Source organism: Oncorhynchus mykiss, chromosome 22 (assembly GCF_013265735.2).
Source record: "Oncorhynchus mykiss isolate Arlee chromosome 22, USDA_OmykA_1.1, whole genome shotgun sequence".
NCBI classification, from domain to species: domain Eukaryota; kingdom Metazoa; phylum Chordata; class Actinopteri; order Salmoniformes; family Salmonidae; genus Oncorhynchus; species Oncorhynchus mykiss.
Genome location: NC_048586.1, coordinates 17,772,164 through 17,787,336, shown reverse-complemented (window position 1 = coordinate 17,787,336; position 15,173 = coordinate 17,772,164). Strand labels below are relative to the sequence as shown.

At 41.4% G+C, this 15,173-nt stretch overlaps 1 protein-coding gene across 2 annotated transcripts in view; it reads left to right on the top strand.

The window, feature by feature from the left end:
* Positions 1-15,173, top strand: part of LOC110501526 (polypeptide N-acetylgalactosaminyltransferase 13) — a 66,828-nt gene that overhangs the window by 28,008 nt on the left and 23,647 nt on the right. For both annotated transcript variants that reach the window (XM_021579170.2, XM_021579169.2), the window contains exons 6-8: positions 1,787-1,957; positions 3,046-3,163; positions 3,310-3,490. In XM_021579170.2, coding sequence (XP_021434845.1) covers positions 1,787-1,957; positions 3,046-3,163; positions 3,310-3,490 — 470 coding nt within the window. The remainder of the gene's footprint in view (positions 1-1,786; positions 1,958-3,045; positions 3,164-3,309; positions 3,491-15,173) is intronic.

Sequence of the window (15,173 nt, the reverse complement as noted above, 5' to 3'; positions counted from 1 at the left end):
GTTCCTTCAACGGAAAAGGGAGACGTTGCAGGTGATGACTAAAGATGAATGCACCCCCCCCCCCATTATCTCTGAAAACTGGGGTCAGACATTCACCCATTTTGCCTCAGGTGCCAGGCAGAAATTCATATTGTAATACCAAGGAGATTATATTATAGAGCCATTACACCTTTATGCCCCCTGCACGTTTATTGATGTGTAAAAGGATGTGCAGGAGCATAAAAGTGCACGGAGACTGATTTGATTTAGACCAGGAAGTGAAGTGGATGCTGAGTGAGGGGGATGTGTCGAATGAATCGCCTGCAGCACACAGAGCCTCCCAAATGGCACCCTATTCCCTACATCAGGGGTTATGAAAACATTTGGGACCCCTTCATAATCAGAACACAGCTCGAATGAGATAAAAAAAAATAGCTTACAAGGAGTTTTAGTATGACTTCGGCAGTGCATGGCACGAACAAACCAAGTCTCGGCCCTGAGAAGGAACATTTTAAAGGCCCACGTCTTGGCATTGGAGAGAAAATGTTGCCCTTTTCAAACTTATTTCCTGCAATTCAACACATTTTGTCATGGGGCAGAGAGAATTTTTGTTGTTGCAGCTTTAAAGATAATATCCTGCATTGACAGTGCATTTCTGTAAAAAAAAAAATTGTATTACACCCTCTAAATTTATACCACATATCCCTTTGCCAAAATGTGTTTAATCTGTTGTCAGTAATATTCATTGAAAGAATGTAATGTAAACAAACAAAAAAAAAAGATTAAAACATACTGTATATATATTTTGGGATCTGGCCGCAGACACCCTGCAGTATCTTATATTGGCCTTGTCAAAAGTAGTGCACTAGGAAATAGGGTGCCATTTGGGATGCAGATTATCTATCACGTTTCAGGTAAGACCCAAATTTAGACTGTGTTGAAAGTAACAGTGTTTATTACATCAACAGGGGCAGGCAAACGAAAGGTCAAGACAGGCAGAGGTCGATAATCCAGAGTAGTTGGGCAAGGGTACAGGACGGCAGGCAGGCTCAGGGTCAGGTCAGGCAGAGTGGTCAGGCAGGCGGGCTCAGAGTCAGGACAGGCAACGGTCCAAACGAGGAGGGCGAGAAAAAGAGAGACTGGGGAAAAGCAGGAGCTGAGACAAAAACACTGGTTATCTTTTCAAACAAGACTAACTGGCAACAGACAAACAGAGAACACATGTATAAATACACAGAGGATAATGGGGAAGATGGGCGACACCTGGAGGGGGGTGGAGGCAATCACAAAGACAGGTGAAACAGATCAGGGCGTGACAGTTATCCATACATTGTCAACATAATCTACATGGATATTTTCAATTTCCTTTGACTGTAAGTAGCTTCTCACTAATGCAATATGTTACCTCTGGTCATTGCTATTAACCTAATGGATATGTTTATAATGTGTATGGACCAGCCAATGATGGACTAATATTTTTTCACTGCGCTCACCTGAAGAAACAACGGTTAGGAGACCATTACCTTTGTAAATTATTTATTAATTTATTATTCATTGCTTGGATGTTGTTGGCTCTGCCAGCCAATCAGTTTAATATAATCAGATGTGGAATGTTATTAATGGAAATAACACAAAGTTTCAGCATTTAAGGGAACAAAGGGAATACATTTTGGAGAGTGCATTAGAGTTCTACAAAGGGCTTTCTTCCACTATTTCCTGTAAAACTAACTCTTCTGATTTCTCCATGGTTAGTCTCTCACTGTGTTTCTTGTTAAATGAAAGCCTTATGGTCTCCATGGTTGTTTAGGAGATCTGTGGTGTGTCCTATAATCGATGTGATCAGCGACGAGACGTTTGAATATATGGCAGGCTCAGACATGACCTACGGAGGATTTAACTGGAAGCTGAATTTCCGTTGGTATCCCGTGCCTCAGAGAGAGATGGACAGGCGCAAAGGGGACAGGACACTCCCTCTCAGGTGCACACAAGATACATACCTTCATCTGTGGCCGTGTTGAAATGCATTTCTTTGTACTGAAAGAATTGTTCTACGTCCCAAATGGCACCCTATTGACTTTATAGTGCACTACTTTTGTAAAAGTAGTGCACTACAGTATATAGGGATTCGGGTACCATTTGGGATGCATGCTTTGTTATCACAGTGCAGCCAAGCCAGGGGCTGGTGGATCAGAGTCAGCAAGGAGAGGACAGTAACATTAAAGAACAGTTTATTGAGAATCTCATCAGACAAAACAAATGTTAGCTCTAGCGTTGTCATTTCAGCTGAGAATAGGTTGTTTGAAATGCCTGGGAAGCTGCAGAGTTGACATCATTGATGTGGATTTCTTTAGAAGCCTTTTCTTCTGATAACTGCAGCTTTGATGGCTTTCATTTGCAGATAGAAATGGATTGCATTTCTGTCCATTTGTTTTTTGTTTTATTATTTGATACAGTAGCTATATTTGTAGTTTCATGTTGCAACTAGTTCCATTGTCAAACACGAAAATACTAAAGCAGGACTTAAATGGAGCCGGTGCTGCAAAATATTGACTAAGTTCTCCATCGATCATATTACATTGGGTCAGAGCAACAACATGGTGTTACGATGGTGTCACTCAATGCTTCATAAATCTGATTTCTATTATCGTTAAATGATAGGATTATCTCCAAGGCCTAGCTGTGTCTGTTTGCTTTTCTTTAGCAGAATGAAAATGGCAGAGAGTGGTTCAAACAATGAGAGTGGTTTTGCACTGAGATTGTCTGTTCCACGGCATCCATGTCTTTTAACTGGGTCAGTCGAGGTCAGGCTTGTTCGTGTGAAAGAGTAGTTTCCAAAGTGCCCATTCGTTTGATGAAAACATTTAAACAATTGTGCAGCAAGGTGATTTAATCATGCCTTGCTAATCAAAACCATAGTTCCTCCCCCCCAGAAAGTATTATATTAATGTAATATTACTGTATGCCATAGATATTGATTATTTGCGAGCTGACATGTTTCTCAATGTAAGATACGTGTCTCTTGCAAGATGTATTTCTTTATCCACACTCATCATTTTTCTCCTACAGAACCCCTACTATGGCTGGAGGGTTATTCTCTATTGACCGGACATATTTTGAAGAAATAGGCACATACGATCCAGGGATGGACATTTGGGGCGGAGAGAACTTGGAGATGTCTTTCAGGGTGAGTGATTGATAATAGAGGGCTGAGCTCTGCTGGGTTATTATGACAATGAAAGTGGCCTGTGTGTGTGTGCGTACTTGCATGCATGTTTGTTTGTGTGTGTGTATTGTGTATGTGTGTGTGACCTCTTGCTGTTGTGTGTGCAGATCTGGCAGTGTGGCGGCTCTCTGGAGATTATCACTTGTTCCCATGTGGGTCACGTGTTCCGAAAGGCCACCCCTTACAGCTTCCCTGGGGGCACGGGTCAAGTCATCAACAAGAACAACAGGCGATTGGCCGAGGTGTGGATGGACGGCTTCAAAGACTTCTTCTATATCATATCACCAGGTACGCTACCACGCCTCCATTTTAATCTGTTGTTGTCTCTCAGCGGGTGGGAATGCATATGGACTGGACTGGGAATGTAGACCTGGGTTCAAATAGTATTTGAAATAATTTAAAAAACTTAAGCTGGGTTAAAGCTGGAGTTTCTTGGCGCAATGGAACCAATAGAATTGTTGGAAAATGGTACACCCCACCCACCTGGGACTCCATGCAGACTAAAGCAAACGGTAAAGGGATTTAAAAGATTTAAAATAGTAGTTCAACACAGATCTGATGGAGTGGCAATGCCTATGGCCTCAGTGTAAATCGCTGAGTTCAAAGGATGTACTTTAAGTGTGGAATTAGTCCCTGCCTATCATGTTGGGTATAAGTGGCATGTGGGTAGTTGACGTGAGGCCCCTGTTTTTTGTCCATGATGGCAAACACAAATATAACTTCACTTAAATTGGCTAAAATTGTGATATAATAGTAAAATCTTTGAGTAAATTCATGCACTTTATAATTTGTTTTCTTACGATTTTGAACCAAACGTGGCAATTGTCCAGTGGTGTGACTGTCCCAGGTATGGTTGTGGAACTTTGAACTTAAGTAATTTAATGAAAAAATTAACCAAATTCAATTTGCCTACTCTTTTAGTTATAACACAGAAGTTTATTTTAAGAAACAATAGTCTATTCATGATATATTCCAAATGTTGACCCTAAAAGCAATGTCCACTTGGTGTGACCTAATTATGTGATTAAACAACGAGCCAGCATTTGGGCACCATGGCACTGAGGAGGGTTCTCTTGAAATGAGCACATGGCCTGAACAGATTGTAAGTGTTATCAGAATTTTTTATCAATATATTGCACCTCTGCCATTGCCATAAAGGTGGTCAGTTTCTTAGTCCTTTGGTGTGATGCCTTTTGAATGTATACGGTATACAGTGTCTTCGGAAATCATTCCGATCCCTTAAAATGTTCAACATTTTGTTACATTACAGCCTTATTCTAAAATTGATTCATTTGTTTTTTCCCGCCTCAATCTACACACAAAACCCCATAATGACAAAGAAAAAACAGGTTTGTAGAAATGTTTGCAAATGTATTAAAAATGCAAAACTGAAATGTCATATTCACATACAGTGTGGCAAAAAAATATTTAGTCAGCCACCAATTGTGCAAGTTCTCCCACTTAAAAAGATGAGAGGCCTGTAATGTTCATCATAGGTACTCTTCAACTATGACAGACAAAAATGAGAAAGAAAAATCCAGAAAATCACATTGTAGGATTTTTTATGAATTTATTTGCTAATTATGGTGGAAAATAAGTATTTGGTCACCTACAAACAAGCAAGATTTCTGGCTCTCACAGACCTGTAACTTCTTTAAGAGGCGCCTCTGTCCTCCACTCATTACCTGTATTAATGCCACCTGTTTGAACTTGTTATCAGTATAAAAGACACCTGTCCACAACCTCAAACAGTCACACTCCAAACTCTACTATGGCCAAGACCAGAGAGCTGTCAAAGGACACCAGAAACAAAATTGTAGACCTGCACCAGGCTGGGAAGACTGAATATGCAATAGGTAAGCAGCTTGGTTTGAAGAAATCAACTGTGGGAGCAATTATTAGGAAATGGAAGACATACAAAACCACTGATAATCTCCTTCGATCTGGGGCTCCACGCAAGATCTCACCCCGTGGGGTCAAAATGATCACAAGAACGGTGAGCAAAAATCCCAGAACCACACGGGAGGACCTAGTGAATGACCTGCAGAGAGCTTGGACCAAAGTAACAAAGCCTACCATCAGTAACACACTACGCCGCCAGGGACTCGAATCCTGCAGTGCCAGACGTGTCCCCCTGCTTAAGCCAGTACATGTCCAGGCCCGTCTGAAGTTTGCTAGAGAGCATTTGGATGATCCAGAAGAAGATTGGGAGAATGTCATATGGTCAGATGAAACCAAAATATAACTTTTTGGTAAAAACTCAACTCGTCGTGTTTGGAGGACAAAGAATGCTGAGTTGCATCCAAATAACACCATACCTACTGTGAAGCATGGGGGTGGAAACATCCTGCTTTGAGGCTGTTTTTCTGCAAAGGGACTAGGACGACTGATCCGTGTAAAGGAAAGAATGGGGCTATGTATTGTGAGATTTTGAGTGAAAACCTCCTTCCATCAGCAAGGGCATTTGAAGATGAAACGTTTCTGGGTCTTTCAGCATGACAATGATCCCAAGCACACCGCCCGGGCAACGAAGGAGTGGCTTCGTAAGAAGCATTTCATGGTCCTGGAGTGCCCTAGCCAGTCTCCAGATCTCAACCCCATAGAAAATCTTTGGAGGGAGTTGAAAGTTCGTGTTGCCCAGCAACAGCCCCAAAACAGATCTGCATGGAGGAATGGGCCAAAATACCAGCAACAGTATGTGAAAACCTTGTGAAGACTTTTGACCTCTGTCATTGCCAACAAAGGTTATATAACAAAGTATTGAGATAAACTTTTGTTATTGACCAAATACTTATTTTCCACCATAATTTGCAAATAAATTCATTAATCTTTTTCTCACTTTGTCTGTCATAGTTGAAGTGTACATTTGATGAAAATTACAGGCCTCTCTCATCTTTTTAAGTGGGAGAACTTGCATAATTAGTGGCTGACTAAATACTTTTTTGCCCCACTGTAAGTATTCAGACCCTTTACTCAGTACTTTGTTGAAGCAGAGATTACAGCCTGGAGTCTTGGATCTTACGCTACAAGCTTGGCAAACCTGTATTTGTGGAGTTTCTCCCATTCCTTTCTGCATATCCTCTCAAGCTCTGTCATGTTGGATGGGGAGCATTTCTGCACAGCTATTTTCAGGTCTCTCCAGAGATGTTAGATCGGGTTAAAGTCCGGGCTCTGGCTGGGCTACTCAAGGACATTCAGAGACTTGTCCCGAAGCCACTCCTTTGTTGCCTTTGCTGTGTGCTTAGGGTCATTGTCCTGTTGGAAGGTGAACCTTCGCCCCAGTCTGAAGTCCTGAGCACTCTGGAGCAGGTTTTCATCAAGGATCTCTCTGTACTTTGCTCCGTTCATCTTTGCCTCAATCCTGACTGGTCTCCCAGTCCCTCCCGCTGAAAAGCATCCCCACAGCATGATGCTGCCACCACCATGCTTCTCCATAGGTATGATGCCAGGTTTCCTCCAGACGTGACGGCTGGCATTCAGGTCAAAGAGTTCAATCTTGGTTACATCAGACCAGAGAATATTGTTTTTCATGGTCTGAGATTCTTTAGGTGCCTTTTGGCAAACTCCAAGCGGGCTGTCATGTGCCTTTTACTGAGGAGTGGCTTCTGTCTAGCCATTCTACCATAAAGGCCTGATTTGGTGGAGTGCTGAAGAGTTTGTTGTCCTTCTGGGATGTTCTCCCATGTCCACAGAGAAACTCTAGAGCTCTGTCAGAGTGACCATCAGGTTCTTGGTCACCTCCCTGACCAAGGCCCTTCTCCCCCGATTGATCAGTTTGGCCGGGCGGCCAGCTCTAGGAAGAGTCTTTACAAATTTGTGTGTCTGTTACTTGAACTCTGTGAAGCATTTATTTTGGCTTCAATTTCTGAGGCTGATAACTCTAATGAACCTATCCTCTGCAGCAGAGGTAACTCTGGGTCGTCCTTTCCTGTGGTGGTCCTCATGAGAGCCGTTTCATAAGAGTGCTTGATGGTTTTTGCGACTGCACTTGAAGAAATGTTCAAAGTTATTGTAATAATTCGCATTGACTGACCTTTGTGTCTTAAAGTAATGATGGACTGTCGTTTCTCTTTGCTTATTTGAGCTGTTCGTGCCATAATATGGACTTGGTCTTTTACCAAATAGGGCTGTCTTCTGTATACCACCCCTAGCTTGTCACAACCCAACTGATCGGCTCAAACACATTAAGAAGGAAAGAAATTCCACAAATGAACTTTTAACAAGGCACACCTGTTAATTGAAATGCATTCCAGGTGACTACCTCATGAAGCTGGTTCAGAGAACGCCAAGAGTGTGCAAAGCTGTCATAAAGGGTGGCTACTATGAAGAATCTCAAATATAAAATATTTGTTTAACACTTTTTTGGTTACTACATGATTCCATATGTGTTATTTCATAGTGTTGATGTTTTCACTATTATTCTACAATGTAGAAAATCGTAAAAATAAAGAAAAACCCTTGAATGAGTAGGTGTGTCCAAACTTTTTTCTGGTACTGTATATAATGACCTTTTTAGACCTATTTTTCATGAAGTAACACTGAATTAGACTATTTGTATCCTCTTGCAATTTTGATACTTTTAAGTGATTCTGATTGCAATATTTATGTATTCATTCTCCCACGCCTGGTTTCTCACTCTCGGCATGTGAACATTGTTCTGGAGACCTCTGGGTCTGTCTCTGCCCTCTAGAGAGGGTCTAGTTATTTTACCTGGCCTAGTGACGATGCAGACACATATTGGGGGCTGGCTGTGGTGCTCCCATTCCTTGTTCTCACTCCCTGCATTAGACCATCCATCCCCTTAGTCCCTCTATGTCTGTCCTAACATTTTCACTCCTCCTGACTGATGGGCATACGTGATCCATCCTGGGAGGGCCCCCATTAGCCGTGCCTCTTTTGGAGACTGTCCTCCCCCCCCTGCTCTACCTGGTTGATCCTGCCATATTCTTGTCCCAAATATTAAGCCATACTAGTCTTAGTACACATGGTCGATGCAGTGAAACTGTGAATGGCTCATTAAATCCAGTTATGGTTTCATGAATCGCTCCAATGTTACTTGGATAACTGTGGCAATTCTAGTGCTAAAATATGCCAACAAGTCCCGACTTTTGGGCACACGTGCATTTATCAGACTCAAAACCCATTACAGGTACTCCGGACCGTGGCACTGGTGTCTCATTCGAATGTCTGCCCTATCATCTTTGGATTGTAGTTTCTGTGCCTACCATGGGTAACGGAGAATCAGAATTTGATTTCCGGAGAGTCTGAGTTTGAGAAACGGCTACCACATACAAGGAAGGCAGCAGGCACACAAATGATCAACTCCCGATTCGCGGAGGTAGTGATGAAAAATTCTGTATTGAACTTTTATTTAACTAGGCAAGTGAGTTAAGAACAAATTCTTATTTACAATGACGGCCTACCAAAAGGCAAAGGGCCTCCTGCGGGGACGGGGGCTGGGATAAAAAAAATGATAATACAGGACACTTGAAGTCTGTGTAATTAAAACTAGTACACTTAAAATCCTTTAATGAGGATCCATTACTGATGTATAGAACTAATGTTAAGAAGCATTTTTTAGTCAGAAACTTCTGAAAGTGTCCCATTGATTATGTTTTAACAGTAAAATGTGACTGCCTGTTGTGTATTATCCATCGGCGTGACATAATGTCCTATGGGGTGACGCCAACAAATGCAAGGGAAAAAAAGTGTATTTTTATCTAGATTTAGTGAAGTTGCTGTGAATCATACCCAAAATGTAATAGCGAGACACTTAGTTATCATCATTATACAAGGAAATTGTATTTCATTTGAAATGCAAGAATGTGATCAATGATTTTTACAGACATATGTCTCTAAATAATGAGTCAAAATATTTTTCTTGTTTATTTTGGAATCATTAAACCTTTATAATATTAACATGAATTGTAATGTCACACCAGCAGGCAAATTCAAGGCACCAATACATGAAATGGTTCATTAAATTGGATATGAACTCAAAATTGAAAGTGGCCATTTAACATTTTGAGTTGTTTAGACATAGTGACAATAAACCATGTTTTTTAAAACCTTAATTTTAAGGGAAATTATTATTATTATATTATATTATCTGAAAATAGACTGCTCATGCCGTTTTGCATTCACCACATGACTTATTCCCCTGCTTACACACACAGAATATAAAATATTTGCCTATATTGGCTAGTGTAGCCTCCTATGCCAATACTATGCGTGTTAGGCACCATAAGACCTATCATTATGTCTTATCCTCCAGAATCTTAATTCCACAGTCATTTCCTCATTACTGTATGTTCTTCAGGATAGGGTCATTTCTCCTCTGGACTGTACTGTATGCAGTGAGCTCTGTAACTAGATTATATGTAACAAATTGGTTTGAAAGGGAAGCAACCGGTACTGTATCTTGCTCTAATCTACCTCTACTCTGGCTCACGTTTCTTCTCCTCATTGTCTCACTGAGTCTCATGTCTTCACTCTACTGTTCTTTGCGTTCGTCTTCCATTGAGTTTTGATGTTGCTCTTGATGTGCAGGACAAGGCATTTGATCTTTTATTCATACGAAAGCGCTGTACTACTGTGAGTATCTTTCAAGACGGGTGCTTTTCTGAACTTGCGTTCACATATTCATGCGAGATGTTGTTTATGACATGGGTTGGAGATCTCACGGGAGACTCGGAACAATGCTGTCACCACAGCTCAGTATTCATTTGGCTGCCTGAACCAAGTAATGTTCTAGGATCCTCAAAAAGTTATACAGCGGCACCATCGAGAGCATCTTGACTGGCTGTATCACCTCTATAGTACCTCTATATTAGGCGGTGTCAGAGGAAGGCCTGAGAAATTGCAAAATTCTCCAGCCAACCAAGCCGTAGATTGTTCACTCTGCTGCCGTCCAGCAAACGGTACCGGAGCATCGGCTCTTGGACCAAAAGGCTACGAGACAGCTTCTACCCACAAGCCATAAGAGTGCTAAATTGTCCGGGTAACCATTTAATTCAATATCTTCACTGACCCTATATTGCACTGACTCTATGCACAGTCACAAGACTATACTGTACACTGAGTGTACAAAACATTAGGAACACCTGCTCTTTCAATGACAAACAAACCAGGTGAATCCAGGTGAAAGCTATGATCCCTTATTGACATATACAATTCGTTGAGTGTATAAGGCCATAAGAAAACAAGAAAATGTTCATCCAGAAGCCACGCTCCTAGTGGCCTGGGACTTTAATGCAGGGAAAATTAAATATTTTTTACCTAATTTCTACCAGCATGTCACATGTGCAACCAGAGGAGAAAAAAAACTCTAGACCACCTTTACTCCACACACAGAGACTCATGCAAAGCTTTCCCTCGTCCTCCATTTGGCAAATCTGACCATAATTCCATCCTCCTGATTCCCGCTTACAAGCAAAAACTAAAGCAGGAAGTAGCAGTAAATCGCTCAATGCTACACTACAGGACTGTTTTGCTAGCACAGACTGGAATAAGTTCCAGGGTTCATACAATGGCATTGAGGAGTATACCACCTGTCACCGGCTTTATCAACATGTGCGTCGACGACGTCATCCCCACAGTGACTACGTACATATCCCAACCAGAAGTCATGGATGACAGGCAACATCCGCACCGACCTAAAGGCTAGAGCACTAATCCGGACGGTCAAAAGAAATCCCGCTATGCCCTCAGACGAACCATCAAACAGGCAAAGCGTCAATTCAGGACTAAGATTGAATCCTACTACACCGGCTCTGACGCTCGTTGGATGTGACAGGGCTTGCAAATTATTACGGATTACAAAGGGAAACCCAGCCGCAAGCTGCCCAGAGACGTGAGCCTACCAGATGAGCTAACTTTGTGGTGTTCTGGACGACTGTGTGATCACGCTCTCCGTGGCTGATGTAAGCAAGACCTTTTAAACAGGTCAACATTCACAAAGCCACAAGGTTGTGTCTCAAAGCATGCGTGGGCCAACTGGCAATAGGTCAGAGACCTGGCAGTGTGGTGCCAGGACAACAACCTCTCCCTCAATGTGAGCAAGACAAAGGAGCTGGTTGTAGACTACAGGAAAAGGAGGGCCGAACAGGCCCCCATTAACATCGACAGGGCTGTAGAGGAGCGTGTCGAGAGTTTCAAGTTCCTTGGTGTCAACATCACCAACAAACTATCATGGTCCAAACACACCAAGAGAGGTGTGAAGAGTGCACTACAACACCTTTTCCCCCTCAGGAGATTTGGCATGGGTCCCCACACATACATAACTTGTACCCCCACACATTGACTTGGTACCGGTACCCCCTGTATATAGCCTTCTTATTGTTATATATTTTTCTTGTGTTACTTTTTATTACATTTTTTACTTTAGTTTATTTAGTAAATATTTTCTTTACTCTTTTTCTTGAACTGCATTGTTGGTTAAGGGCTTGTAAGAAGGCATTTCACAGTAAGATCTACATCTGTTGTATTCGGCGCATGTGACAAATACAATTTGATTTGATATCACTTGTTAAATCCACTTCAATCACAGAAGGATTTTTAAGCCTTGAGACAATTGAGATATGGATTGTGTATGTGTGCCATTCAGAGGGTAAATGGGCAAGACAAAATATTTAAGTGCCTTTGAATGGGGTATGATACTAGATGCCAGGCGCACCGGTTTGAGTGTGTCAAGAACTGCAATGCTCCTTGGGTTTCACAGTCAACAGTTTCCTGTGTGTACCATGAATTATCCACCACCCAAAGGACATCCAGCGAACTTGACACAACTGTGGGGAAGCATTGGAGTCAACATGGGCCAGCATCACTGTGGAACGCTTTCGACACCTTGTAATCAATGTCTTGACAAATTGAGGCTGTTTTGAGGGCAAAAGGGGGTGCAACTCAATATTAGGAAGGTGTTCCTAATGTTTTGTACACTCAGTGTATATACACACTACTGTGTATATACACACACTCACTCACACACACTACAATGACACTCTTACACAAAATCCACACACATTCATATACACTACATACACACACAACGTATTCACTTGTCTTTATTTTACTCTTATTATCTATCCTGATGGCTAGGCACTTTACCCTGCCTTCATTTACATACTCTATCTACTTCAAATACCTCATACCCCTGCACATTGATCAAGTCTACACCTGTTGTATTCGGCACATTTGATAAATAAAATTGTATTTTAAGTGTTTTGCATGGAAGGCAAGGCACCCTTTCTAGGTTTCCAGAATGCTCTTCAGTCTGTCTTCTGAGGGTTAGAGGCAGGCCCAGTACCTAAGTCATTTTTGGAGAAGCATGCTTGCAGTATCCTCTGAAGGCTGCAGGCAGCAGAGAGAGAGAGACAGTGCTGAGGCTGTGATAGATGAGCCACCCTGTCTAGTGTAGCCTGGTCGACATTCAGTCTGCCTCTCCAGGATATTAGAGGGGATGATAAGGTCAGAGCAGCTCTACTGTTAGTGTGCATTCCAAATTGCACCCTATTCCCTATATCAGGGGTGGGCAAACCTTTTGGTTCTAGGGCCGGGATTTCTAAATTCAACCAAGGGTAGCTCAGATTTGTTTGTCAAAATCAATTTGCGGGCTAGAAAAAGTTATTTGAAAATATGTAGGTCAATTATACATTTCTACAGACTTTCTCTCTAGTTTTAGGCATTCAAGTGTGGCCTGGTGTATTTTTTTAACCAAAAATAATAATTTGCCCAATCATTATTATCATTTTTTTTTTTTACTCAAACCTCCCACAGGCCGGATTAAATGGGTTTGCGGGCCGGATCAAGCCTGCGGACCGTAGTTTGCCCATCTCTGCCCTATATATAGGTCTACAATACTTTTGTCCAGAGCTCTGGTTAAAAGTACTGCACTATTGGCCTGATTCCAATTGAGGACATGTAAGCCTTTCCTATGCACACCTTTCCTATGCACACCTTTCCTATGCACACCTTTCCTATGCACACCTTTCCTATGCACTTCTCCGTAGTTGGTATTCAGATTTACCTTATGCTGGTGCGTAACAGGCTTTGCAGGCGTGATTCCCTTGCGCACGCTGAAGACATTTAATTAAATCGCTGAAAACCCTCCCACTTGCTGGCCAACATATTTTGTTGTGTATTTCTCATTCAATAGGGTTTTCGGTAAATTTATCTTAAACCATCCCTTTAAATACGGTGTACCTTTTAATTAGAATTTAGTCAACAGACTAGAATACATCAAGAGAACACAACAAAAATATTGATGAATCAAAAATTTATGTTGTAAAATTCAATCCATTAAATATTAGAAGGTGGAAAAAAAAAAATAGTACAATAAGATTTGAACAATAGTCTTATAAATCTACCCTAATCCTCACTAATCATGGAACTGCATGACAATGGTCCAGTCATCGTGAACCAAGCTCCAGGTTTAATCTGCTAAGCGTGGTCTGAGTTCCATATTGATTCAAATAGACTACATGTTCCAAATTCTTGCACAACATTAACCTAATATGATCCTAATGCTAGCGACCCTCAGGAACAACTATACAAACTCACTAAAGTGACAGTTATAAATGTACTGTATGTGGGTATAACTGATGGTGGCTCCCGATGGTGGCTAATATTTAACATGAAGTTAAACTCAGACATCTCAGAATTCTGACAACTACAAGCAGACTGGCAGCACCATAGGTCCCAGAGTGGTGGGGCAATTGTTTCCCCCTGGGGCCCAGAGTTTTTCCTTATCTGTTAGCCTAACCAGAAAAACTCTGGACCCTATAAGGTATGACAGTGATTAATCAGTTGTAAAATGGTTTTATATGGGCTATGATGGGGACCAGTTTTTCCAAATCAGGTCACATGTTTGTTTTTTTTAATCCTGAAAAAAAATCCTGGCCCTGGGTGGGATGAAAACTCTCTCAAACTGCAGCAACCTTATACTTGTTCATATTAATTTTATTTAGACTAGATTAAGAGGTGGATTTCCTCTACCCAGACACAGAGGCAACAACGGATAGACAATAGAACTCACAGGGCTGAGCTTGCTTTATGCATGTTTGCATCATGCAGGCCTATGCAACTGTAGTTCTAATTAAACATTTACTCACAGTCTATGTCGTCACTATTATGTTGATTGATTCATTCCAGTTAATAATTTTGGATTGAAAAGGTATGGGCAGCCTAGCCAGCCCAACTTTGAATATAAACCACATTTCATCACATTCACATTTTCTCCTGACACACAAATGGATTATAAATACATAACGTTTCCAATTTGTTTACCCTGACCAGATGGACTGGGTGCATAGGCTGTTTGCAGCTGCCATTATTAGTAGCCTACAGTTGATCAGACTGAAAAATCGTCTTGTTTTTATCCCATCTTTAATGGTTAGGTGTAGCCTAAGCTGCTGCAACATTTACAGTTGAAGTCGGAAGTTTACATAAACAAGTTTTAATGACTCCAACCTAAGTGTTTCAACCACTCCATGAATGTCTTGATAACAAACTCTAATTTTTGCAAGTCGGTTAGGACATCTACTTTGTGCATGGCACAAGTAATTTTTCCAAAAATTGTTTACAGACAGATTATTTCACTGTATCACATTTCCACTGGGTCAGAAGTTTACATACACTAAGTTGACTGTGCCTTTAAACAGCTTGGAAAATTCCAGAAAATTATGTATTGGCTTTAGAAGCTTCTGATAGGCTGATTGACATAATTTGAGTCAATTGGAGGTGTACCTGTGGATGTATTTCAAGGCCTACCTTCAAGCTCAGTGCCTCTTTGCTTGACATCATGGGAAAATCAAAAGAAATCAGCCAAGACCTCAGAAAAATAATTGTAGACCTCCACAAGTCTGGTTCATCCTTGGGATCAATTTCCAAACGCCTGAAGGTACCACGTTCATCTGTATAAACACCTTGGGACCACGCAGCCGTCATACCGCTCAGGAAGGAGGCGCATTCTGTC